The sequence below is a fragment of the Gouania willdenowi genome, chromosome 5 (genome assembly GCF_900634775.1).
Source record: "Gouania willdenowi chromosome 5, fGouWil2.1, whole genome shotgun sequence".
Classification (NCBI taxonomy): Eukaryota; Metazoa; Chordata; class Actinopteri; order Blenniiformes; family Gobiesocidae; genus Gouania; species Gouania willdenowi.
In genome coordinates this window covers 792,397-820,211 of record NC_041048.1, presented here as the reverse complement: position 1 = coordinate 820,211, position 27,815 = coordinate 792,397, and the positions used below count along the sequence as shown (strand labels likewise).

The 27,815-nt window shown below is 41.8% G+C and overlaps 1 protein-coding gene across 6 annotated transcripts; it reads right to left on the bottom strand.

Moving 5' to 3' along the window:
- Positions 1–64: 64 nt before the first annotated feature.
- LOC114463727 (DDB1- and CUL4-associated factor 1-like) lies at positions 65–26,956 on the bottom strand. Of its 6 annotated transcripts, none has more exons than XM_028447485.1 (30): positions 26,818–26,950; positions 22,563–22,693; positions 22,128–22,204; positions 21,984–22,057; positions 21,804–21,911; positions 21,327–21,464; positions 21,008–21,256; positions 20,571–20,672; positions 16,861–17,019; positions 16,605–16,784; positions 14,881–14,987; positions 14,685–14,781; positions 14,204–14,373; positions 13,511–13,620; positions 13,083–13,156; positions 12,902–13,021; positions 12,676–12,831; positions 11,166–11,648; positions 10,425–10,699; positions 10,083–10,281; positions 7,549–7,631; positions 4,920–5,004; positions 4,598–4,831; positions 4,426–4,519; positions 2,553–2,657; positions 2,405–2,478; positions 2,252–2,341; positions 1,717–1,857; positions 288–339; positions 65–216 (listed from the first exon to the last, which is right to left on the bottom strand). In XM_028447485.1, the coding sequence occupies exons 2-30, from the start codon at positions 22,658–22,660 to the stop codon at positions 182–184; spliced, it is 3,969 nt and encodes a 1,322-aa protein (XP_028303286.1). In that variant the 5' UTR covers positions 22,661–22,693; positions 26,818–26,950; the 3' UTR covers positions 65–181. The 6 variants fall into 6 exon arrangements, with proteins under 6 accessions (XP_028303286.1, XP_028303285.1, XP_028303287.1 ...); XM_028447484.1 differs by having other exon boundaries at positions 135–219; XM_028447486.1 differs by having other exon boundaries at positions 135–219; positions 1,720–1,857.
- Between the last annotated feature and the right edge of the window lie 859 nt (positions 26,957–27,815).

Here is a 27,815-nt window from a genome sequence, read left to right as displayed (position 1 = left end):
TAATAGTTTAAAATAATGAAATAATTCAACAATAACTCAATTTATTTCACACTTAATACATATATTTGTTTTACTTATAAACAATTTATTGAAACATTGGAACAACTGTGACAATAATTCAGAATAAATAAAAATCCTGTGGGAGAACTTTTATTTTCACATAATCTAAAAGGAAGTGACATCAGTAAGAGCCAAGCAGGAAGTCCAATTCCTCGTCTGCTGTAAACACACAGAGGTCAGAGGTCAGAGCTGTAGCCTAGCAACAGTAAACACAGACCAACCTTCACCATGGTTCCAGCTCTCTGAAGAATCCTCGTCACTGCCACGACGATCAGACGCCTGAGAGGAACAAACACTTCATTAAAGGAACCTGTAGTAAAATGTATTAAACTAAAAACATGTTTAATGTGTTTCTAATAAACACATTAAAAGAACGTTTTAGAATGATTTTAAACCTTGGATCATAAACTATGGAGAGTCTCTATTATAATTATAATGACTGAAAACCACTGGTTATCGTCACACTGCACGTTTACTGTACACAAGAGAAGATCAAACACTGCTTATGTTGTTTCTGACGGGACGGAAACAGAAAAGTAACAAAGCTCAGGATAAACCAGGAAGTAGGCAGGTCTGACTTTACGTTACCATGGGGCCCTTAAAGGGACAGTCCTCAGAAGACCATCATTACAGCGTGTGTTAGCTGTGTTAAATGTTTTATCATAATATTTTGGATAATAGTTTCTGATAAATTCACAATTGTCAGTAATAATAAATAAATAATTGATATTTAATAGTAATAATTAAAAAAAACAAACTGTACAGCACTTTGGTCAGTTGAAGTAGTTTTTAAATGTGCATAAATGCACATAATTAGTTTAATTAATTATTTATAATTGTTCTCTACACATATGTTAATGAAGGTCCTTGTGTGACATTTGGCTTTAACTACATACCTGAAATATTGTAAAATAATGGTTTAATTGTTAATTAAATTCATGATTTTTAAGATTTACTGTGGCCTCTGAAAAAACCCAACAGGTCCACTATGCTATAATAGTTATGAGAGCCCCATTACATCACAGAGAAAACATTCATATATATTAATTATTGCCATTCTGGTTCGATTGTAAGGCAAGGGCAAAATATCAAGATATATATCGTATATAGTAATATAGCTTGAAAATATCAAGATATCAAAAAAGGCCATATTGCCCAGCCCTAATAAACACATCCTTTCACGCAGCATCACCGTTTCTAACCATATGTGTGCACTTCCAGCACCTAACTACTCAGCCATGGCTCGTTTCTGCTGCTAACATTAGCTCTGTTAGCCCGTTAGGCTAATTGTGATGCTGAGTGGGAAGTTGGAGAGAAAGGTGATATTCAATCATCTCCTAATATACAACCTTCATCACTGAGGGAGGGGCTACACACGGCTGCTGAAAAACTACACTTCCTGTTATGCCTCTACCTCCCACAATGCACCATTTATTTAAAGACACAGGCCGTGACTATCAACCAACGTGTGTCATATCCTGATTAAAAAGGATCTGTCCATAGTTTATGATCTAAGGTATAAAATTAATCTAAAAAGTCCTTCAATGTATTTTTTTATAAAAATGTGCACATATTCTGTTTATTGGTAACATTTATATACATTTTCACTACAGGTACCCTTTAAAAGAAAATGTTTGTTTATGAAGTCAGACGCACCACCTCTTCCGCGTTGTCGTTCTCTCCGTTTTCATCTCCTTGTTCCTCGTTCTCCAGCCCCCCCAGGAGCCGATCCAGGTCTATGAGGTCATCATCATCATCATCATCATCACCATCAGAGGAGTCCTGATCTTCATCGTCCTGCAGAAACAGAGACCAGCAAACACCATGAGGAACAGGAAGCATTTCCCCGCCCTTTTACCCTGCTTAGCCAGTTGCTACATGCTAAGCTAACCCAAACATGTGGGACTGATTGCTACACACTAAGCTAACCCAAACATGTGGGACTGATTGCTACATGCTAAGCTAACCCAAACATGTGGGACTGATTGCTACACACTAAGCTAACCCAAACATGTGGGACTGATTGCTACATGCTAAGCTAACCCAAACATGTGGGACTGATTGCTACACACTAAGCTAACCCAAACATGTGGGACTGATTGCTACATGCTAAGCTAACCCAAACATGTGGGACTGGTTCTCAGTGGGTAAAGGGGGAGGAGTTAAGATTGAGAGGCGGTCTCAAACTCACCTCCTCATCCTCGTCTCCTTCCTCGGCCAGTTTGTGTCGTCCCACCTCGTAGAGACGACACACGGTGTCCAAGCTCACAGAGTCCTGGTTCTGTAGAGGAAACGTAAGTCATGGAGAACCTTCTGACACCAGGAACCAGAGTAGGAGCTCTACCTCAATCACTGCCACACTGAAGTCCTTGGAGTCCACACACAGATCAAAGATCTCCCTCTTCACGTCCACCGTGGCTGAAAAACACATTTTTTTATAATTTCTATGAAACATCTGCAGGTCCTGAAAGATGACAACCAATCAAACACACCGATAGCTTTGTAGTCAGAGGCGTGGAAGGTCCTGAAAGACGAACCAAAGGGACTTTTTAGCTGCTGCTCCGTGGACTCGTCCTCGTCGTCAGGTTGGAGCATCGCTGAGGCCCAGGAGAATTGGTTACCATGGCAACAAATACAACTCCTTCATATTCATCAGTGTGTGTCCCCCTGCTGGCCTGTACTATGACGCTGGCTAACTTCTTAGCGGGCTAAATCACCATGGCAACTTAATAATAATAATACATTTTATTTGTTTCAAGTCACCCAAGGTCACCTTACATAGAATAAAAGCATAAAATAACATCACAGAATTTTAAAACCAAACATTGACATAAAAAAACAAAAGACAAGAATAGTACGCAGTGACCTATTAGAGTGAGTATGCCAGTTTGAAGCAGTGGGCGTGTACTGTCTAGGCTTTGAACAGGTGGGTTTTAAAGTTGAGATGGAGCCTGAATGGTCACGTTTACATGGAAGCTTTAATTCCTGTTTAAAGCAGAATTAAAGTTAATTCCTCTTTAATCTGACCTTGAAAACACATAATTCCTAATGCTAATTTAATTCCGAATTAAACTTAAATCTGAATTAAGTGGCTGGTGTATTCTGATTTTAATTCTGAATGAGATAATTCCTCTTTCTTGTAAACACTTCACTTGGTTAAAGCCGCTTTAGTTAATATGGATTGTTTTGAGCATGTGCGACTTGCAGCGATGACGACATAATCCAAGATGGCGGCGGCTCGGACTCCAGCCTAGACTATTTAATAAGAGTTTTAAAAGATCTGAATATAATGAAAAGAGTGGAGACATTAACATGTAGACTTATTAAACACACACTGACCTCAGTAAACTGAACAGGCACTAGGACCCAGAGGTGGAGTAAATGTGTCACCGTACTGTATGTACAGACTGTAAGTTTATCATTTTACCAGTTATTAGAGCTACTATCTTTACCAGAGAGATAATATTTATTACTGGTGATTGTTTACCAGTGATTAGTTCATATCTCTCTTACACTCCACGGTTCAAACTGAAACGCTGCTGATTCTAAACTACAATCAGAATAAATATGAAAACAGTTCTAATGTGGTGTTCTGTGTTATAGTCAACAATAAAAGCTTTGTTGTGTGTTTTCCTGATAGACGTGATACGTCACGTTCTCCTGTCCAATCAGAACCTTCCCAGCCCCCAGACCTAAAGAAGAATTAAATAAAGCTGAATAAACCATGTAAACCTCCTTCAGGAATTATTATTTCTACGTAAACATAAAGCAGAACACTTTAATTCGGAAATTTCGGAATAACTCATTCCAAATTAAAAACATCTTGTAACCGTGGCCAGGGTCTGATACGTGGGGGGAGGCTGGGGCACCCATGGTACTGAGGTGTGGTGTGGGGACGGTTAGCAGTCATGGAGGAGGTCACAGAGGTAAGTAGGGGCTATGGTATCTAAGGAGGTTTATGTAGTGGAGCCAGTGGGGGGGGGGTCCAGTGAGGAGAGCATTGCAGTAATCGATGCAGGAAGTTTTGGTGCCTGAACTGGGACAATGATGGGTGGAGTCTGGAAACGTTTTGGGTGATGTTTCTACTGAAAGGGTGCTGTCCAGAATGACGCCAAGGCTCTTGACTTGGGGGGAGAAGATGATTGGTGGGGGTGGGGTGTGTTGTGATTTGGAGCCATTGAGCTTCAGGAAGTTCCTGCTCATCCAGCTCTGGATGTCATCCATGCAGGTCTGGTCTGGACCAGGTCTGAGTGAGTACTTAAGCCCCGCCTCTTAACCAATCAGATCTGTTCTAAAATGAGCTGTGTGTGTGTGTGTGTGTGTGTGTGTGTGTGTGTGTGTGTGTGTGTGTGTGTGTGTGTAAACCTCCGTAGATGACAGTAGCGTTACTGTTGAACACCAGTCTGCACTGGTCCAGAGCAGGAACTGTGTGTAGCAGATGGAACGTCCTGAGGTCCCACTGAGGACACGTTAGGGATTCACAACATGCACACACACGCACGCACGCGCACGCACACGCACACACAGTGAAGGATACTATCTCTGTGTTGATCAGCACCTCCAGGCTGTTGGGGTGAAACACTCCGCTAATGTTAGCGTTGAACTTGTCAAACTTGTGCACGGCGTTGTGTGTGCGTACGTCCCACAGCACACCATCGTTCAGCACCAGTTCATCGCTGCTGTTGAACGTAGCTCGATTCCTCTTATAGTTGTTGCCCTCGCGTTCCTCGTTCAGCGTACGCACCCGCCGACACGTCTGCACGTCATAGATCTGACACAGGAGGAGTCGGCTTCACTCATTAGGCCACGCCCCGCTACAGAGGAGGCGGGGCCACGTCAGACAGTGTGTGTGTACGTACGTGTGCGATGTGGTCTTTGGTGGAAACCACTCGATCCTCAGAGAGTTTACTGAACTCTACGTAGTGTTCGTCTGAGAAGGACATCCTGTTACACACACACACACACACACACACACATTAGAGACACACACACTAGTGTGTGTGTCTAACAGTGATGGGAACGTCACTTTAATAAACTAATTAGTTATAGTTAATCACTACTTGTTCTAAAAAGTAACTGAGTTAGTAACTAAATTACTCTATAATAATAAAAGTAACTCATTACCAAGGAAAGTAAATATTTGTGTTACTGCTAAAAAAAAAAGTTGCTTTATGTCAAATAATTCATATTTTTTTAGATGTGTGTGTCGTTGTGAGGTGTTTCATTAAATTATAGTTGTTTACAACAGATGTGGACAAAGTCTTCACTCCACATTTAACGTTCAGTAACGATAACGGTGTTGTAACGGCATAAAAAGTCATTAGTTAGATTAGCTCGTTACTGAAAAACAAACGCCGTTATTCCAAACACTGGTGTCTAATGTGTGTGTCTGTGTGTGTCTGTGTGTATGTGTATGTACAGTAGGGCAAAAAAGTATTTATTCAGTCACCAATTGTGTAAGTACTTCCACTTAAAAAGATGAGGTCTGTAATTTTCATCATAGATAAACCTCAACTATGAGACATGAGAAAAAAAAAAAAAAAAAAATCCAGAAAATCACATTGTAGGATTTTTAATGAATTAATTATTAAATCCCTCAGTAAAATAAGTATTTGGTCATCTACAAACAAGCACAGACCTGTAACTTCTTCTTTAAGAGGCTCCCCCTCCACTCGTTACCTGTATTAATGGAACCTGTTTGAACTGGTTATCAGTATAAAACACACCTGTCCACAACCTCAAACAGTCAGACTCCAAACTCCACTATGGCCAAGACCAAAGAGCTGTCAAAGGACACCAGAAACTAAACTGTAGACCTGCACCAGGCTGGGTAGAGTGAGTCTACAATAGGTAAACAGCTTGGTGTGAAGAAATCAACTGTGGGAGCAATTATTAGAAAATGGAAGACATACAAGACACTGATAATCTCCCTCCATCTGGGGCTCCAAGATCTCACCCCGTGGGGTCAAAATGATCACAAGAACGGTGAGCAAAAATCCCAGAACCACACGGGGTGAAGGTCATATGGTCAGATGAAACCAAAATAGAACTTTTGGTAAAAACTCAACTCGTCTTGTTTGGAGGAGAAAGAACACCATACCTACTGTATAGCATGGGGGTGGTAACATCATGCTTTGGGGCTGTTTCTCTGCAAAGGGACCAGGACGACTGATCAGTGTAAAGGAAAGAATGAATGGGGACATGTATCTGGAGATTCTGAGTGAAAACCTCCTTCCATCAACAAGGACATTGAAGATGAAACATGGCTGGTCTTTCAGCACGACAATGATCACAAACACATCGCCCTGGCAACAAAGGAGTGGCTTCATAAGAAGCATTTCAAGGTCCTGGAGTGGCCTAGCCAGTCTCCAGATCTCAACCCTATAGAAAATCTTTGGAGGGAGTTAAAAGTCCGTGTTGCCTAGCGACAGCCCCAAAACATCACTGCTGTAGAGGAGATCTACATGGAGGAATGGACCAACATACCAGCAACAGTGTGTGAAAACCTTGTGAAGACTTACAGCAAACATTTGACCTCTGTCATTGACAACAAAGGCTACATTACAAAGTATTGAGATTAACTTTTGTTATTGACCAAATACTTATTTTACACCATAATTTGCTAATGAATTCATTAAAAATCCTACAATGTGATTTTCTGGATTTTTTTTCTCATGTTGTCTCATAATTGAGGTTTATCTATGATGGAAATTACAGGCCTCATCTTTGTAAGTGGAAGAACTTGTACAATTGGTGACTGAATAAATACTTTTTTTGCCTCACTGTATGTCTAGTGTGTGTGTGTGTAGTGTGTGTGTGTGTCTAATGTGTGTGTGTGCAATGTGTGTGTGTGTGTGTCTAATGTGTGTGTGTGTAATGTGTGTGTGTGTGTGTGTCTAATGTGTGTGTATGTGTATGTGTCTAATGTGTGTGTGTGTAATGTGTGTGTAATGTGTGTGTGTGTCTAATGTGTGTGTGTGTGTGTGTGTAATGTGTGTGTGTGTATGTATATTGTGTGTAGTGTGTGTGTGTGTGTGTAATGTGTGTGTGTGTATGTATAATGTGTGTAGTGTGTGTATGTCTAGTGTGTGTGTGTGTGTAATGTGTGTGTGTGTGTAATGTGTGTCTAAGTGTGTGTGTGTGTGTGTAAGTAATGTGTGTATGTGTGTGTGTGTAGTGTGTCTAATGTGTGTGTATATGTGTGTGTGTGTGTGTGTATAATGTGTGTGTGTGTGTATGTCTAATGTGTGTATGTGTGTGTAATGTGTGTGTGTGTGTGTGTGTGTGTGTGTAATGTGTGTGTGTGTGTATGTGTGTAATGTGTGTGTGTGTGTGTGTGTGTGTGTGTGTATGTGTGTAATGTGTGTGTGTGTGTGTGTGTGTGTGTGTAATGTGTGTGTATAGTGTGTGTGTGTATGTGTGTAATGTGTGTGTGTGTGTGTGTGTGTGTAATGTGTGTGTGTGTGTGTGTGTGTGTGTGTGTGTTACTTTGAGGTTAAAGTGTGGTCCAGCGTCCACAGCACTGACAGAGGTTCAGACCAAGAAGATGAGGTCAGCAGCAGATTTCCATCCTGAGTTCAACAAATAAACAAACAACACAAACACTAGGGATGGGCGACACATAGACTAAATAATTTCTGGTATTTATCACGATAAATAAAAGCTATCAATAAATAAAACAATTCAAAACTTAAACTATAAACAGGTTCATTACAAACACATTAATGTAAATACATCAACATTAAACACATTAAATAACTGCTGACTCAACGAGTTCATGAGCTGATATTTTATGGAATGTATTCGTGTATGTGGATCACTCTATTAGTGTTATTGTATTTAATTCATTTATTTCCTCAGTTAAAACACATGAAAAACAAAAATAACTCCAACAGTGTTTTTACTGTTGCTGAATCTAGTGTATGTTTTATCTAATGAGTTACATAAAGTTATGATTGTATTCATTCAGTATATTTATGTGTAATAGTTACATTAGTCTAATGGGACCAGCTTTGTCTGTGAACATGTGATATATAATTAAAAACATTGTGTTTCACAAGTTGGGACAGATAAATAGTGACATTATTTATGCTAACATTTATTTATTTCACACAACGTGTGACATGTGTAACTTTTTCCATACAAGTGTTAAATCTGACCATGACGTGTTCTTTTTATTTGGTCTATTCCTGTTATGAAGTGGTTAGCATTAGCTCTTAGCTCAGTCTCTATGTGTCTGTGTGTTAGCTTAGCATAGTTAGCTTTAGTTGAGTTTCCAGTTCATAATCGTTGCTCCAGGTTCATCTCTGTCCCTGTGTTTGTAGAACTTTGGGTGGATCTGGTTGACTTTGTTGGATGGTTGTCTGTTCTTAACCCAGTAGTGATCCATGTACACACGTACCTGTGTGTCTGTGTGTGTGAGAGTGCGTGTGTGTGTGTGTGTGTGTGTGTGTGTGTGTGTGTGTGTGAGAGTTGTTGACAAAACACTTGTGAGCAATATAGTCTCATAGAACAAGGTTTTCAGGGGTGTTCTTGGCTAAATTGAGGGACAAATGGCTCGTAGCACTCGCTAATTTCTAACATGGGCATTTATCATTTTTATCATAACTACATATTCTTACTGGTGAGAATGCTTTTGACGATATATCGTAAATCATAACTTATCGCACATTCTTAAAGGGTTTATGTTACGCTAAATGAACTTTTCTGTGCTTTAAACATGATAAAGTGTTATTATGGCTTCATACACATGATCAAAGTGTTTTTTCATTGATTCCATCAATCAATAGTCAGAGGGTGAAGCACTACTTTCTTACTACAGGGCGAACACAAACAGCTCACTACAATCTGATGACACGTTCACACTTTGATGACCAATCTGACAAGGCACTGAGCTGGAGAAGCCACGCCTCCAGGAAGCTCTCTGCGTGATTGACATGTAAACAGACACGCCCACTAAGGTGAGCATGTCAGCGTCCTTCACACAGTGCTATGTATGTATTTACTACAGTCTATGTATGTTCCAGTGCATGCCCCGCCCCCACGCTCTGTGTTTATAAAGCAGTATGAGGTAGAGGTAGAGGAACACCCACATGGAAACACAGGAAGATCGTGAAAACGCACACCTGCGTACGATGAAAATTTTTTAAGTGGGAATACTTACTTACTTACTTGGTGACTGAATAAATACTTTTTTGCACCACTGTAGGAAGAGAGACCCGATATAGGACGTGATGATGTGACAGTCAGCAGCGTCACATCGTCACAGCATTGGAGGTTGAAATATTCTGTCCAATCAGAGACCGAGCATTTTGCTTGCGTGACATTGTTTAGTAAGTTTGGTGCGTTTGGCAACTAGAATGTGTGAAAGTGAACCAGACCAAATTAAAATGCAACAATGTTGCAAATTCACCACCTGAACCAAACCGAGTCCACCAGACTATGTGTGTGTGTGAAAGCACCCTTACTCATAATGACCCCTATGATGTCACACATACATGACCTAATCCTCCTAAAGGTGAATAATCCCAACATGTTCATCAGGGTTGGTTGTTACATTCTATAGGTGTGCGTTACTCGGTTGCCATGGTGAATAATATCTTGTGAATCTTCACACTCATACAGGTAATAAGTATTACAGTTGTTCAGCATGAATTATGGTCTGCTGTACTTTGTAAAGGGCTTTTTTTCTTTTTTATCATGTATTAACTGTTATGAAGATATTATTTAAAAAAATAAATAAATAAAGGGCTATAGCCTTGATTTAAGCCTAACAAGAGGAGAATTAGATGATGAATAACTGTTACAGTGTATTTCAGACATAGTTAAGACATTTAATAATTCAGAGTATAATTATAATTAACTTTCAGGGGGAAAAAAATAATCGTATTTCAATTGTAATAAAAAATGCTGGTCAGCATGATCATAATTGAATTGTAATTGAACATGGATAATTGAAGATGTAATTGTGACTGAAAAATGTAATTGACTCCAACCCTGGTGTGTCGTGTGTGTTGTGTTACCCTGGAGCTCTGCAGGTGTGTAACAGCTGATGTGTGACAGTTGTGCGTCTGCTCCTCGTCTCCAGAGAAAATGTTGTACACCTTGAGTTTCCCGTCCAGCGTTCCCATCATCAGACGTCGTTCACACGGAGAGAAACAGCAGCAGGTGAAGCTGCTCTCGTCCCCGTCGCCCTCCAGAAACACGGACACAGGACGGAAGCTACGCACAGGAAGAGGAGGAGCTTAGCATCACAGGAAGGAAAGGGAGGAGTTTAGCATCACAGGAAGGGGAGGAGCTTCACTATGGGGACAGGCTCACAGCGGAATGAAGTGTGTGTGTGTGTGTGTGTGTGTGTGTGTTACCGGCTGAAGATGAGCTGGCGGTCGAGCCCTCCTCCTCCCCCTCCTCCTCGTGGCCACGCCCTCCTGCTGTCCAGGCGTACGCTAACGTTGGGGGAGGCGTGGCGTCGTGGTCTGGGCTCAGGGCAGCGGTGGGGGGTGAAGAGGGAGAACGGGGGGCAGGTGGTGACCGGGTTAGGACAGCGAGCGTGTTGCTCCCTCAGATACTCCACCACAATGCTGTCCAATGACGGCGGAGTCGGAAGGAAGCGCTCCACCTGTTTCTTCATGGCGGGGGTCTGATGGATGGGCTCAATTACATTTTTATATTATATATCATAATGAATTTGTATTCTCAGAAAGTCAATTACTAAAGTTAAATTATAATAAATCACAATTACTGAGCCTGAAATAAAGAACCTAATAAAAGCTAACCTTCTTATGGTGTGGGCGTCTGTCACTATACGCATAGATTAAAAAAAATGTAATGGTAAAATGTGTGAAAGTTTGATATGAAACATATTTTATTAATTGTTAACTACATAAAACTGGAACATAGTTCCCCAGTTTTGTGTGAAATCATAATATTGACACTTTTATTTTGATAAAAACAGCAACAGATTTTTAAAACGACACTTATAATCTTTAATTATCTATTACGTAATTACAATTAAAATTGAGTCCAACCCTGACGCACACAGCCAGGCCCCGCCCCCTCAGTGACGGAGTATTGACCAGTTTAATGTGTGTAATGTTCACACTGACCTGTACGAACGCTCCGTGGTCAGACTTCTGCTTCAGTGCACTGAGTCTCTTGGTCGTCGTGCAGGATGGTGACTGGCGTTCCCGTGAGAACAGAATGCGTCCGGGCTGCGCTGCCTGTCGGTGGGCGGGGGGCGTGGCTCTGGAGGGCGTGTTGGTGAACCTGCAGGTGCGGCTGAGAGTGGAGGGAGTCGGGGGGGTGGAGCCACAGCAAGGGGCGGACAGGCCGGCCTCCCGGCCCAGCGTGGCGGCCGACTCCAGTAGGCCTTTGGACAGCAGGTGGTTCCTGATCAGCAGCAGCAGCTCCTTGGGGGGGAAGCTGATGTTGGAGTTGTTGACCACACCCACTCGTTGCAGCCGCGACAGCGACACGTCGGAGCCGGATGCCACACGCCCCCCCGACACCTGCTCCGTCAGCTGGGCCGCCAGTCGACAGAAACGCTCGTGTTCGCTGCGTTTGTCCTGCAGCACGGGCTCCTTCGTCAGCTACAAAAATGTATGTAATACAGAAGTTATTTTTAAAACAAGTTCAGATAAACTACGGCCGAGGAACGTCTGAATAGCACGTACCACGTTCCAGAGAATTCAGTCAAATGATTCGGTTCCACGGAGTGACAAAAGGTTTCTGAGAGGCTCTAGACATCCGCTCATAGAATATCCATGTCTAATTACAGCCTGATTCCACAAGCGTTAACGGAGGAGGAGTCATTTGAAAAATGAGGACCATGGCCCCCGTGGCACATACAGAGTAATGGGCCCCATTCATATAATGGTATGTGTCAATGATTCTGTACCACCAACCCTCGTAATATGTGTTATATATTTTAAGGAGCCCCCCTGGGCCTCAAATTTAAAATCGCACTGGAGCGTTGATACGTACACATCTATAGATTATAGCTACCACATTTCAGCCTGATACGTTAACGAATAACAGTAGTGATTTTAACTAGTGTACACAACAACAACGTGACAGTGTTTGGAGTCCGGTAGCCCCACCCTAAAAACCTAAAGCTGAGGTCCAATTTTGTTATTTTTTCTGAGTCTTAAAGGATTATTCAAATGTAGTGTTCTGATCGTAAAGGGGGGGTACGTTGTGTCCCACTTTGTTTCATTTATATTGCACTAAATCAAACACATTAAAGAAAATAGTTCTTTAATTTCAAACCACTTAAAGTGTTTATTTTGTTTTTGGTATATTTTATTTCATGCTCTGAAACATGAAAGCTTAGAGATCCACTGGGACACATTTTTGGCCCTTTAATGAAAATAAGTTGGTGTTTTTCATGAAGGAGTAAAATGTTGTAGTCAGAGGAAGGAAAAGTGTGAGAACCACTGAAATACACGATGAGTCACGTTTTATTGTCATTTTTACTTTCTCCTGCTGGCCTCATTGGGAACTTTAAAGGGCCGGATTTGGCCCCCAGGCCTCGAGTTTGACGCATGTGCTGTGAGTGGACCAGCTAGTGTTATGGTGTGACTGGTACCTGTGCTATCCTGTGACCAGCCCTCTCACCTGCTGGATGTTGCTCCTGGTGAACAAAGGCAGTTTGCTGATGATCTGTTTGATGTTGGAGCTCCTAGAGAGACCAACCAGAGCTTTACAGGCCAGAGAGCGGATGGCGTCGGCGTCGGTGAGGGGCGTGGTCACCGACAGCAACGAGAGCAGCACCTGTACAGGAAGCACCTGATCACACCTGCACCTCCAACAGAAGGTGGAGGTCAAAGGTCAGAGGTCACACCTTTATCCCGTTGGTGTTCTGCACCGCCTGCCACAGCTGGGCCAACACGTGAGGGGCGGAGCTATGCTGGTGGTGGGTGTTCACGCTGCGCTCAGGGCCGCACACGCAGTTTATGATCACCTGAGGGACAGAGGTCTGTGAGAACCTGTAAGCTCCTCACACTGAAGGTGTGTGTGTGTACCTGCAGAGCTGACTTCTGTGTGTCAGCGTCACTGAGCAGCTCGCCCTCGGCCACGCCCAGAATGATGCTCATACCTGACAGAGAGATTATTTTATTGTTTTCACACCACAAATGTTGCTGTTTTTAATATGTATTGTGTGTGTGTGTGTGTGTGTGTGTGTGTGTGTGTGTGTAGATAGTTCTATGTCACACTTGCTTTGGCAACGTAAACTTGTTTCTCATGAAAATAACACTGTAGAGGCTGCGTTGCCAGGTTGGGTTCATGGCCTCCACAGGAGGAGTTATAGGGAGATTAGTGGATGTTTGACACTGAGTCACTCATGGTCTGTTTTACTTGCTTTGTGTGTGTGTTTTGTGTCTTTCTGAAGTTGTTTGTGCACTTTTGTAATAGTTTTGTGTCATGTTTGTTTCACACAGCTCTCACTGACCCACGACGTTCCCGTCCACCATATCCACCGTGTCCGCCAGCAGCTTCTGGACTATAGGAGACACGGAGAGGACGGCCAGGACGTCCAGGGCGTACAGCACCGTGTCGCTCCTACACACACACACACACACACAGTAGCTGCGTTACTAGTGACTTATTAGTGAGGATACAGGAATCATCCTCCATATTGTTATCTGTTTTTTCTTCTGTCTGCGTTAACTCCTCTTACACCATTTTTGCAATTTTGACAAATAATCATCAAAAAAATTCAGAAAGTTACCAAGATTTATGCTATCGCTTTTATAATTTGTAACTTTTAAAATTTGACATATTTTTTTCTTTCCCATTCATTTCTGTTGGAAATTTCAAGCGTTTCTTCAACTGATTTAGATGTTTAACATGTTCAGCTACTGCCTTCAACACATTCACACTCTTTTTAACCTTAATGCTAATTTACAGCTAAGGCTAGGTTAATGCTAATGTAAGATTAATGTTAATGCTATGCTAATGCTAACTAATGCTAATAAAAATTTATGCTAATGCTAGATAATGCTAAGCTAATGCACTGCGACGTGGGCCAGCATTGGCATTTTTTTCAGGAAATACAAATATTCTAGTTACACTGTGTGTGATGGTCAGCTGTAATTAACAGATGGAAGTTTAACTGTTGTCTCTGAAGAGTAGCTCCGCCCACCTGGCGTAGAAGGTTTTCCAGTCGCAGACGGTGAAGATGAGCTTCAGCAGCAGAGGAACACCTCCCAGTTTGAGGAAAAGCTCCACTGGTTCCCAGTTTAGGTTAGCAGGGCCGTGTTCAGTGAGGAACTCCATCATTCCAGTGATCTGCTCTCTGCTGTACGAGCTCGCCTCCAGGAGGAAACACACACACACACACACGCACACGCACACGCACACACAACACTTCCTAAGCGTTTCCTCATTATTTCACATTGTTTCCTCACTGTTTCCTAATTGTTTCCTTATTATTTCTCAGTTTCCTGATTAGTTCCACATTATTTCCTCAGCATTCCCTTATTATTTGCTCTTCGTTTCCTCAGATAGAATGTATTCCTACTAAAATCCACACTTTACAGATTGAAACAAAGACATAAGGCTGAGGCTTGTGTGCTTCATAACCAATGTAAGGCACAGAACATGCTAATGCTAATGCTAGGTACCTTGTAGTGTGGCGGCTGAGGAGCCATTGATCCATCCACTGAGTGCTGAGAGTGTTTCACCTGCTGCGTCTTCATGGCCAGGTGAGCTTCAAAGTACCTTCATAACAAAACATTCGACTTCAAACAGTTTGTTCGTTCTTAAACCATGAAAAACACTTTTAAAAACAAAGTTTATGAGTGTGTGTGTGTGTGTTACCTGCGCAGAGCCATGCATGTGTGTTTGACCATCTGTCGGCGTGAGAAAATCTGGTCGTCGCTGAGGACTGACATGTTCTCCTGGTCCAGGATCTCTGACGTACTGATCTACAGCAGCATTAAACAGTAAACATGACATCAGCATTAAACATTAATTCATCTATTATCAACATTAGTCATTGTGCTTCCATTCCTGACGTTTACAACATGTGCTTTTATTTTGAAGGAGTGCTGAACAGACACACTTACCTTTTAAAACAATAATCAGATTTTAAAAGTTACTTCTCTACACTTCTGTCTTCTTTAGATGGTGTATCATTATAAATGGGCATCATTATAACTGATGACTCTTTAAAATAGTGTTTACAATACCAACATGCTTCAGATGAAGCTTTTACATCTGACCTCAGTCAGTCACAGGATACCACGGCTACCAATCAAACTGTTACATCACCTGATATGAGCGCTCATTGTGTCAGAAACCAGTCACGAGAAAACAAAATCACTAGTTCAATACGAACATCAACTAATACGATCACTGCCATGCTTCCATATCTCAGTATTTCCTCACCATTTCCTCAGTATTTCCACAGTATTAGCATATCGTTTCCTCACCATTTCCTGACTATTTCCTGATCTATTTCCTGACTATTTCTCGACATATTTCCTCACTGTTTCCTGGCATATTTCCTCACCGTTTCCTCAGTATTTCCTGACCTTCTTCCTGATTGTTTCCTGAGTAATTCCTGATATATTTCCTCACCGTTTCCTCAGTATTTCCTGACATATTTCCTGACTGTTTCTTAAAGTATTTCCTCACTGTTTCCAGATATATTTCCTCACCATTTCCTCAGTATTTCCACAGTATTAGCATATCATTTCCTCACCGTTTCCTCATTTCCTGACTATTTCCTGATCTGTTTCTTGACATATTTCCTCACCGTTTCCTCACTATTTCCCAACATATTTCCTCACCATTTTCTGACCTTCTTCCTGAATGTTTCCTGAGTAATTTCTGATATATTTCCTCACCATTTCCTCAGTATTTCCTGACATACAGTATTTCCTGACTATTTCCCGACATATTTCTTCACTGTTTTTAGATATATTTCCTCACTGTTTCCCGATATATTTCCTCACCATTTCCTGATATATTTATGCAGTATTTCCTGACATATTTCCTCACTGTTTCCTGACTTTTTTCTGACTATTTCCTCAGTATTTGCTGACTATTTCCTGATATATTTCTGCAGTATTTCCTCACTGTTTCCTGATATATTTCCTCACCGTTTCCTGATATATTTTCTGACTATTTCCTCACTGTTTCCTGATATATTTCCTCACTGTTTCCTGATATATTTTCTGACTATTTCCTCACTGTTTCCTGACATATTTCTTCACTGTTTCCTGATATATTTCCTCAGTATTTGCTGACTATTTCCTGATATATTTCTGCAGTATTTCCTCACTATTTCCTGATATATTTCCTCACTGTTTCCTGACATATTTCCGCAGTTTTTCCTGACTATTTCCTGATATATTTACTCAGAATTTTTGGACTATTTGCAAACATATTTCCATAGTATTTCCCAATGGTTTCCAGACATATTTCCTCAGTATTTCCTGAATATATATCCTGACTATTTCATGACACATTTCCACAGTATTTCCTGACCATTTCTTGACATATTTCCTCACTATATCCTGATATATTTCCTGACTGACCAGGTTGACGAGGCGTCTCAGTCCGTCCTGACGGTCAAACAGCAGTAGAACGGCTCTGAAGGGGAAGCAGACGGAGAAGAACATGGTGGCGTGACACACTCCAGTAGAGTGAGACGACTCCAGCAGCCACAAAGCGTAGGACACGGTGTGAGAGAGCACGTCATCAGGGAGCGCACACACCTGGACACACACACACAGTGAGGGACTTTAGGGCAGAGTGCTGCTGCGAGTGTTCCCAGTGTTCCCAGTGCTGTACCCGCTCCATGGCGTCCTGGTTGTAGGCCAAGTAGTAGAGACACAGGGACACTCCGGTGGAGGCCATGGAGGGTCTGGGAATCCTGAGCAGAGCCTGAACTCCTCCACACGAGATGAAGTCAGCAGCAAATTTCTTATGGACGAGCAGAGAGGACAGGAACTGAGCACAGGAGGAGAGGGGGGAGGGGCTTAGTGACGTCATCAATCAGTCCCACACTGAGCACTGAAAATCCTGGCTCCTCCTACCCTACATAAGAATGTAAGCTCCTCCCTCTCAAACTACCTCAGGTAAAACAAACATGGCTGACAGTTTACTGCTGCTGTGATAAACACACCCTGAAGCAGCGTCTGACTCACACTCACAATAGTCTCTTAAATATCCATGTGTTTCACTGTCATGTGCAGTGTGTGGATAGCAAAAGACAATCGCTATGGTCATCAACTGTTTAAATCTCACACACACACAGTGTAGTATAAGTGCAAGCCATGCCCTCTCCAAGAGCATCTACAGACACACCCACTCATATATATGTATGAAGGACCAGCAACAGCCTTGTTTTTTTTTTAAGAGTGTCATTAAAACTGATATCCGGAGTTTCTGAGAAATTTATGTTTATGTGTAATTCTTTTGAAATGCAAAATAATACCTAACTAGTCTTTTACTATTCATATACATTATTGTATATAAGTCCCACCTTCCTCCTATAGACCCCTATACAAATGTAAAAAAGCACCGTGATCGCCCAGCCACTAGGCTTCGACTTCCTGTAGCGGAGACTGTCAATCAAAGTGAATGCGGAACTGTGCACGGAAACAAGACTGCGTGTCACAACAGCAAACAGGTAAATTTGGCTCTTACCCCAGAAATGTCCATCGCCAAAAGAACTACGATGACCCATAGACCTATATCAATGTGACCCGATGCAACTTTGTTATGTTTTGCGACGTGTGTGCGGAAAAGTAGGGGCGTGGCTTCTGGTTATTTTGGCAGAGGCAGCGGAAGGAAGTGGAGCGGTTTAAGGCGGGATGTGACGGAGCAGGAACAAAGTATCTAGAGGAGGCAGAGGTCAACCTTCGTGAAGCTCAGAAAAGCCAGAAGACTTGGTATGACCAACAGGCTCGTCACCAAGAGTTCCAGCCAGGACAGAGGGTGCTACTGCTCCTCCCTTGCTCAACCAGCAAACTCCTGGCAAAATGGCAAGGTCCCTATACCATTACATGGAAGATGGATCCGGTCACCTATGAGGTCCACCAACCAGAGACGAAAAGACAAAAACAGATATACCACATGAACTTTCTAAAGGAGTGGAAATAACTTTTAGACCAGTCCCCTGGGATGGCTATGCTGGTGAGGGAAGTAAACCTGGAAGACAAAGAGGATGTTGGTCTGTTACCTCCTGAACCACCTGTTTCTCCAATCCTGGCTTATTTGAAACCAGGACAAGCTGACCAGCTTCTCCAAGTCTTCAAGCAGACTTTATCACTGTTTTCGGTCAGCCCTGGAAAAACAACAATGGTTGAGCATGTAATTCGCCTGAAGGAGGGCCAACCGATCCGCCAACGACCCTATCGTGTACCACAACATCTAGTGGCAAAGCTGCAACAAGAAGTGGAGGAGATGCTGAAGCTGGGTGTGATTGAGCCGTTACACTCTGAATGATGCAGCCCAGTAGTGATTGTTTTTAAGAAGCATGGGTTTCTTCTCATCTGCATTGATTTTAGGAAGCTCAACTCAATCTCAGACTTTGACACCAACCCAATGCCAAGAATCAATGACCTACTGGAGAAGATTGGGGCAGCAAAATACATCACTACATTGGACTTGTGCAAAGGCTACTGGCAGGTTCCTCTGGAGAAGTCAAGCCGACCCTATACGGCATTTAGGACACCAGCTGGCCTTTTTCAATTTACAGTAATGCCATTTGGTCTCCATGGGGCACCAGCCACCTTCCAGAGATTAATGGATTGGGTTCTCCAGGAGTGTGGACACTGCAGTACTGCGTACCTTGATGATGTTGTGATCTACATCAACACATGGGAGGATCATGTTCAACATCTGGCTGTGATCTTGGGTAAGATATAGGAAATGTGAATGGGCACGTCAGGAAACACGCTACCTTGGTAACCTGCTAGGCCGAGGAGAGGTGCGACCACAAGTGGATAAGGTTGAAGCTATCCAGAAGTGCTCTCAACCTCGGACCAAGAAGGATGTATGGTCTTTCCTGGGGCTAGTTGGCTGGTACGGGAGGTTTGTGCCACAATTTGCAACCATTGCTGCATCACTCACAGAGCTCATGAATAAAGACCAGAAAAACAACTGTGAAACGGCCTTCACCAAGCTGAAGATCTTGCTGTGTTCCTCACCTCTCCTAAAAAGTCCAGATTTTACCCAAATGTTCCTGGTTCAAGTAGATGCATCAGCAGTGGGCCTTGGAGCAGTTTTGGCGCAAGGAGACCCTGGGAAAGAGCGTCCCATCCTGTATCTGAGTCGCAAACTACAGCCACGAGAAACCAGGTATTCCACTGTGGAAAAGGAGGGCTTGACCATCAAGTGGGCAATGGAGAGCCTGCGTTACTACCCTCTTGGAAAAGAGTTTGACCTGGAAACAGATCACCGTGACCTTATCTGAATCAACTCAATGAAAGATCAAATCAGTCACATGACCCGATGGTATCTTTGTCTTCAGCCATTCAAGTTCCTCATCCGACACCGATCAGGAAAGACGAATGTGGTGGCTGACTACCTGTCAAGGTTTCCGCAGATCAATAACCTCCGGCAGGAGAGGGATGATGTGACGGAGCTGGTCCATCACTTACCGCGGGCAGCGCACACGCACACACACACAGCTCTAAAGCACACACGTCACTCTCCAGACGTTTCCATTCTGACAGTGGCTCTGGGTGCAGACAGTTAAATAACGTAACCTCTCCTTCCTTCCACAGTCATAGAACAACCATGGGTCACACTGGGAAGCTTTAGTTGTTAAAACACAAACATTCAAAGTGCTCTGACCTGCAGTCGTCCCAAGTATGGATGAGGAAACACATCACTTCTGCCTTTTTCATAGTTTATCGATACCGCTAAATGGTCACATGATGTGAGTAAGTGATATTATTTGTTCCTGTGAGAAAATACAAATTACTTTGTTTTTTGATTTCATTTAAAGTAGGTAATTAAAAACCTATAAATTAATGATGAGGATTAAAATGTTTGGAATGGTTTATTTAAAAGTAACTTTTCTATGGAAAAAATAAATCACAAAATTGATGACGCCCAGTAGGAGGGGCTTTTAGTTTAAATACAGGCTGCTATGGCCTAGTTCTGGGTTACAGAGAAGGTAACACCAGGTCTGATGACTGAGTTAATCTGATGAGTCATTGTAAATATTGTAAATAGTCTTTTCACTGAATTTTTTTGGAGGCCGGCTGTAAATAAATTCAACCTCAGTAAATCTTCTGACTATGCCTGTGTTGTGCCAACTCTTTGGAGTTACTAAGTTGTTGGGTTTCTTAGAACAAATGAGTGAAAAATAGCATATTACTTTAACTCTACTCAGGATGTTTAACAGCAGTTAGGTTTATCAGCAGGGAAATTAAATGAGTCTAAAAAACTGGTGGACACTGCAGGAACAGATCAAGACACGCCCTCACAAATACACTATCTCTGCCTCTCGTGTGTGTGTGTGTGTGTGTGTGTGTGTGTGTGTGTACCAGCAGAGCCTCCAGGATCAGCTGTACGTCCTGAGTGTGTCTGAGGTCGATGTATTTCATCAGCAGAGAGCGAGCGTTCACCTGCATGAAGACAGCCAGCAACTACACACACACACACACACACACACACGCGCACACGCACACGCACACGCACTACTAATTAATAATAGTTCCTACGCCCCTAAATAAATCTGTATATAAACTCATTCATACTTCCTGTTTTTCTCGTTAGTTTAAATGATTTAATTAAATTACATTTCCTATTCATTTATTAATATAACGTATTTATATTATTTCATATAACTTAATATTTTAAATAAATCGGTATAATTTCAAAGGTTCTTAATAATTATTATTCTTAGTTCTACTAAATTATTTAGGGAACATCAGAGCAGTGATGATGCTGTTAGCATGCTAGCATGCTAATGCTAATGTACCTCCTGGTATTCTCCTAGCGATGCCAGGTACTGGAGGAGGAGCCTCTGCTCCATGGCGGTGCTGAGTGGCCACAGGTGATAATCTGAGCCAATCACCATGGAGCTGACCTCAGACCAGGAGAAGCTACTGGGGGAAGGCTCACTGAGGCCCCGCCCCGGCTCCATCTCCAACCTCTCAGCAGGGGCCGGCTCCTCTGTGGGCGTCTGCTGGTTCTGCAGCTGGAACAGATGTTGGATCAGGACGGGGACCTAGTAGACCAGAGACAACAATCAACCACAGAGTGTGTTGTGTGTGTGTGTGTGTGCTCGCGCTACGCACGAGCTGAGCGTTGTCCTTTCGATGGTGTCCGGCCACCTCTGACATCCTCATGGCGTGTCCCAGCAGCCCCGTAGCGTACACGCTCAGAGGAGGGTCCGCCCCTCCAGCCCAGCTGTACAGTTTCCGTATTAAGCTTTCCTGAGACGCACACACGTTAGCATTAGCACTGAGCTAGCAGTTACCATTAACATTGACCTAGCAATAACACTGACCTAGCAGATAACATTAGCACTGAGCTAGCATTAACACTGAGCTATCAGTTAGCATTAGCATTGAGCTAGCTTTAACACTGAGCTAGCTTTAACACTGAGCTAGCTTTAACACTGAGCTAGCTTTAACACTGAGCTAGCCGTTAACATTAGCAGAGTTAGCATTAGCTAGCTGTTAGCATTAGCACCGAGCTAGCAGTTATCATCAACACTGAGCTAGGAGTTAGCATTGAGCTAGTCGTTATCGTTAGCATCACCCTCTGTTCACCTGAAAGACGGCAGAGATTTCCAGTCCTGGGATGATGTTGTGAGCCAATCGGCAGGCAGCTGTGTTGAGGGCGTGGTCTCTGCTGCTTAGGATGTATGAGTCAATGATCTGAGGAAACAAAGACGCCATCAGAGACGTTTGGATTCAGGACGGGACCCCTGTTGAGGGCGGAGCTCTCACTGTGTTGGTGAGGTCCGCCTTCTTAAAGATGGTCTTCAGCAGCTGCTCCGGCGCACAGTCAGGGTCAGGGTAGCCTGGAGAGAGAACCACGGGTTAGAAACCAGCGCCGATGGATGCCACGCCCACCATCTCCATTACGCTCACCTTGATGACGCCCATCGAACGGGTCAGGGTCTCCTCTGTGATAAACCTCCTTTTCACGCTCAAACAGCACCGACATCCTGAAGCACAGCAGAGATCAGATATGCTCACTCACACTGGACACGCCCGCTCACCAAGACATGCCCACTGACACAGGACGCACCCACTCGTCACACAGGACACACCCACTCGTCACACAACACACACCCACTTACACATGACACGCCCCCTCACCAAAACATGCCCGCTGACACATGACACGCCCACTCACAAAGACGCACCCACTGACACAGGACGCACCCACTCATCACACACCCACTTACACAGGACACGCCCACTTGTCACATAGGACACGCCCACTCAAAGGCATGCTCTAGTCCCGCACATTTACTAAATTCCCATTCAACCATTTAAGCCCCGCCCCTCCCTCTGTCTTACCTGGTAAGGACGGACACCTGTGACTCGGTGGTCCCATGCTGAGCCTCCTCCCATTCTTCCAACAGAGCGGTTAGCTCCGCCTTTACGTCTATCGTCATGACGACAACACAGACGCTAACAGAGAAGATTCACTTGAACAGACAGAACAGACCAGTGTTAGCTTTGTTCACTCAGAATTTTTGTCTAATTAAAGATACAACAAAATACATATGATCACACGTGTTTTGAAAATGTGCAGGAGTCATTAATTTTGTTTATTTGTACGGTTGCCGTACTGACAACACCCAGTGCTACTGGTACATTTACCGAAGTACACGTACGTAGCGTCTTAGGGTTAGTCTCAGTCACGTGACCTAAACTGGCCAATGAGGGGCGCTGTGTATGGATAGATACTGCCTTTAAATAAAACACATAAAAACTGAATTTGTGGCCTTTTTTCCCACTCGGTCATTTCATGTTATTTCAACAAATTTTCAGGACGGGGACGACGTCAGAAACCACGTCAATTTGTTTTCAGGGCTTCTGAATGCAGCATTTAATTACATTTAATTTTGTTATAACAATGATAATATAAATGAAGTATTTAGAAGGGAAAACACCCCAGAAAATGTAGAACATGAGAAATGTGTTCATAATTAATATTGTTTTTTCAATAATAAATATTTTCCTGATGCAATGGTTTTTATATTTTTATGTCACTAGTTAAAAAATAATAAACAGTGAATGATTATTAGACACAGAGCTAAGCTACAATGGCCTCATGTAAAGGATTTACAATATTCACGAGTGGTGACATAACCCAAAGTTTGGGTCCAAAATAAAAATGAAAAATTTGCATAGAGAAAAATAATTTTATATCCCAACAAAGAGCAACATTTATACTATAAATTAAAACGGATCAGATTTTTTCTTACATTCACACATACAGTTATGGGCCGATGCGAATAGTAAAAAAATAGATTTGTTCATATTTTCAGAGCGTGTGAGTCTAGAACCAATGTATATCTGTGACTAATCATTAGTGATGTGAACAGTCTATGTTCATAGCTCTATGCTGATCACATTACAGGGAGCTGAGACATATGCTAAGTAGTTTACTGAAGACCCAAACATGTTCCAGACCCAAACACACACTGACTTAGTGACTATTTAGAGGAGCTGACATGTCCACCAGATATGATGTATAGCAGATCTATTTCTATATTCTGAGAGAGTGGGTGGAGCTTATTACTATACCATATTTACCTTTCTATGTGATGGAGTTACTGATTTTTGTCATTTTTTGGGCCTTACTGCTTTCTTAACCCATGGTAAGTATGTGCATTATATTTTCAGTAGTTTTTAGGGTCTAATGATGGTCTTAACCATAACGATATGTCCAGAAAAGAGCAGAGTGGAGCTCACAGAGGAACTTATTTACTAAAACTTTTTTCTTCTGAAAATGGACACAATACTTCAACAAACTATCATTTACCATCTGACTCTGGCTCTGAGCTAATCATCTACTCCTTTTTTATTCGCTGGCTCAACTGAAAAGCTAAGTACCAAGCTAGCTACTGTAGCTACAAGTAGCAAGCTAGAAAACAGAAGCGACATGGTCGGCCAAAGCAACAACCTCACACACTGATAGTGGGAGACGTTTCTGTTAAAGATGCTCAGAAGATGTTTAGCAGCAACGTGAAAGTGATCTGTTTACCTAATGACACAGTATCAGACCTGGCTGACAAAATCTTGCATATCGTTGCAGATTACCCACATTTGAAAAATGTTGTGATTCATTTTGGGTTAAATGATTTATCCAAGGAGGAGTCTGAGGTGTTAAAGCAGGATTTCACCCATCTGCTAAAAACTGTGAGCTGTTTACAGCCTAAAGTGTTCATCAGTGGCCAGATACCTCCAGTCCACAAAGGAGATCTGAAATTCTCAAGGATTTACTCTTTGAATACATTTCTGTCTTCAGCTTGTGCTGCCCTTTCACTAAATTTATAGAAAATGTTCCTATTTTTTGGGAACGTGGTCATCTTTTTAGAGCAGATGGACTGTGTCTAAACAAGGCTGGAGTAAAACTCTTCACATCCAACTTGTTTTACTTCACCAGTCACACTGCTATCAGTTCTGATAAAGACAGAGGACAACATGTACCATCAGAGAACAAAACAACAAGGAAAGAACATGGAGTCCATGAGCTTCCAGCAAGAAATCAAGATCACCAAAATGAAGAGGTCAACCCAACCCCCACATCTCAGGACCCACCTGCTTCACCCCAAAATTCACCTACTTCCACCTCATCCAGCTTCTCTCCTACCCCTGCCTTCTTGGATTTAACTGCCCAGATGAACGAGCTGGTTCTGGCTGGTACAGGACTAACACCCCACCCTTTACCCCACCATGGTCCCATCTTATCTCCTCTAAAGAACCAATCAGCACCACCCATCCCTCCTCAGTGATACCAGGCTCACGATCACTCTTCTCCTCAGGCCAGACGTGTTCATCTTAGAGCGACACAGGTCTGATGTGTGCTGGGTCTAGACTGCAATAGCTCTATTTTTAGGAACAACCAGAAAAAGTCAGGGCCTTATGGAGTTAATGCAGCTTCTTTAATTCCTGTGGTGACAGGTAACACAGGTAAAATTGTTAAATTAAAGAAAAACAAAAAGCTTAATAGAGATAAAAATGTGACTCCTATAACATGTCATCCAAAAAGTCCACCAGTGTCTCCAGTAAAGTCTTTAAAATTAGCTCTTCTTAATGTTAGATCTCTTGTTAACAAGTCACTAATAATTAATGATATTATTTTAACACATCACTTGGACTTTTTATTTCTTAATGAAACGTGGTTGAATGATGGTATCAGTAATACTATTCTCAATGAAAGTTCACCACAAGACTTTATTTATTTCAATAAGTGTCGTACTTACAGGAAAGGTGGTGGAGTTGCTGCCATTTTTAAATCAATATTTCAGTGCAAAGAAATAATATTTGGGATTTTATCTCCTTTGAATATATGTCATTCTTACTGAAGGGTGACCAATCAGAACCTTCCATTCATGGCCAACATCATTGAGAAGATAAGCATTGTAAACTTTGAATCTGACAGATTACCAATGTCCTGTGGGGTTCCTCAGGGATCTGTTCTTGGACCTCTTCTGTTTAGCCTTTATATGCTTCCTTTAGGACACATTTTACACAACTGTAAGGTTGATTATCAGAGCTACGCAGATGACACACAACTATATCTATCACTGAACCCAGATGACTAGATATAAATGTGTGAATGGGTTTGGTCCAGAATACATCAGTGACATGTTAGTCAGGTATGAACCCAGCAGGTCTCTGAGATCTATGGACACAGGTCAGATAGTGGAGCCCAGAGCTCACAGTAACCATGGTGATGCTGTGTTTAGTTGTTATGCTGCAAAGAAGTGGAACAAACTGCAGCAGAGCTGAAGTCAGCATCACATGTGAACATTTTTAAATCAGAGTTAAAGGAACTTTTTTTCTCTACTGTGTATGATTGAGAGAGATTTATGGTCATGTTGATGATGATTTTAAATGATTTTACTGATGATTTTAAATGTTTTTATAGATTTTAAGCTGATGAATGTTTTCTGTTGCACTTTTTGATCATGTAAAGCACATTGAGTTGCCTTGTGTATGAAATGCGTTGGCCTTGTTCCTGACATATTGGAAGCTGAAAATAAGAGTCCACTGACTTTGACTCAGATTTGTTTTTCTTGTCAAACTTTATTGGGAAAAATACATAATATCTATAGTTTATTTATCACCATTTGAGAGAAAATATCTACACATGAATTTTGGAGACTATGACTAATTAAAAAAGACGTGAATGAAAACTATAAATAAAATGCATTGACATCAAAACAAAACTATAATTTCTTCCAATCAAAACTTTGTTTGTTTACAAACAACATCAATAATAATAATAATAATAATAATATCCAATATAATAAAATGCATAAATTCGTTATATTTGAGTCAACTATATCAGTAACAGACTATAACATTAATGTCGTTTAGTGACTAAAACTAGACTTTAACTAAAGTAGTCCTGATTATTACATTTGGACTAAAACTGAGTTGCATTTTAGTCAGAAGACTGTGACTAAAACTAAATAAAACTTACTGTGAAAATCAATACCGACAGATTAACAACTGTCGTCTGTTAATCGGTCTGTGTCAGTTAATGTGTCGGTGTCTCTCTAGTCGATAATCCACTCCTCGGTCCGTTACTCACCTTAATAACCGCCTCCGTCGGTTAATCGTTTAATCGTGTTGTTAACGCTACAGACAAGGACTGACAGACACGTGCCCACAGACAGCTCACCGACTAAACTTTCACGATGTTTTGAAACTTATCCTAGCGCATGTGCATGACGTCAAATATGACGCGTCCCCCAATGATGACGTAGGAGGATCAGCGCTGATGGGAGTTGAAGTTTTTAAACGCTTATAAAATAAACCGTAACTCAGGGCGTTTAAAACGTGTTAAATAGTGTCACAGACGGTCTGTTTTTAGACTCTAGGAATGTATTATAGTTCATATAAAACTAGTGACTAATATAATTTATAACTAGTTTTAAACCAGTGCTCCACTGTGTTGGTAACATCTGTCTACTGTTAGCCCTAGGCTAGGCTTAGCCTAGCTTTAGTCATAATGGTTGTTATTGTTAGATTTAAAATAAGTAGAAATGAGATGTTCTAAAACTGTTTGTTCTTGTTCTGTGAGGCTTTGAAAAAAGTTAGCCTGACTGAGAATGTACTTTATTAACAGGATTATTGAATATAAAGACATATAATTATAGTATTACACACAAAAAGAAACCATCAGCAATATTCCATTCTAACAGAGGTCAGTGACTAATATTTAAGGTTTTTCATCAAATAAGTTTAAAAAAGAAAGATATTATTAAATATGAACATGGCAATAAAGTTAATGTTGATTTACACATTATTTATTAAGATATTAATTTTCTGGCCCCGCCCACTCTGGATTAGCCTGACCGTATACCTTTTCTATGAAAAGGTATATTTATTACAAATAAATGAAAATATGGAGCATTCAGACTATTATATTCCTCAGAATTACATTATTACAAACACCAACAGAGAGTACTAAGAAAAAAGACCCACAGGTTGAGAACCTAATAATTGTAGTCGTAGAAATACAGAGCGAGAAGCTGTGAAACATGCTGACATTAGATCTTTTTTCAACCCTGTGTTGATCATGTGATC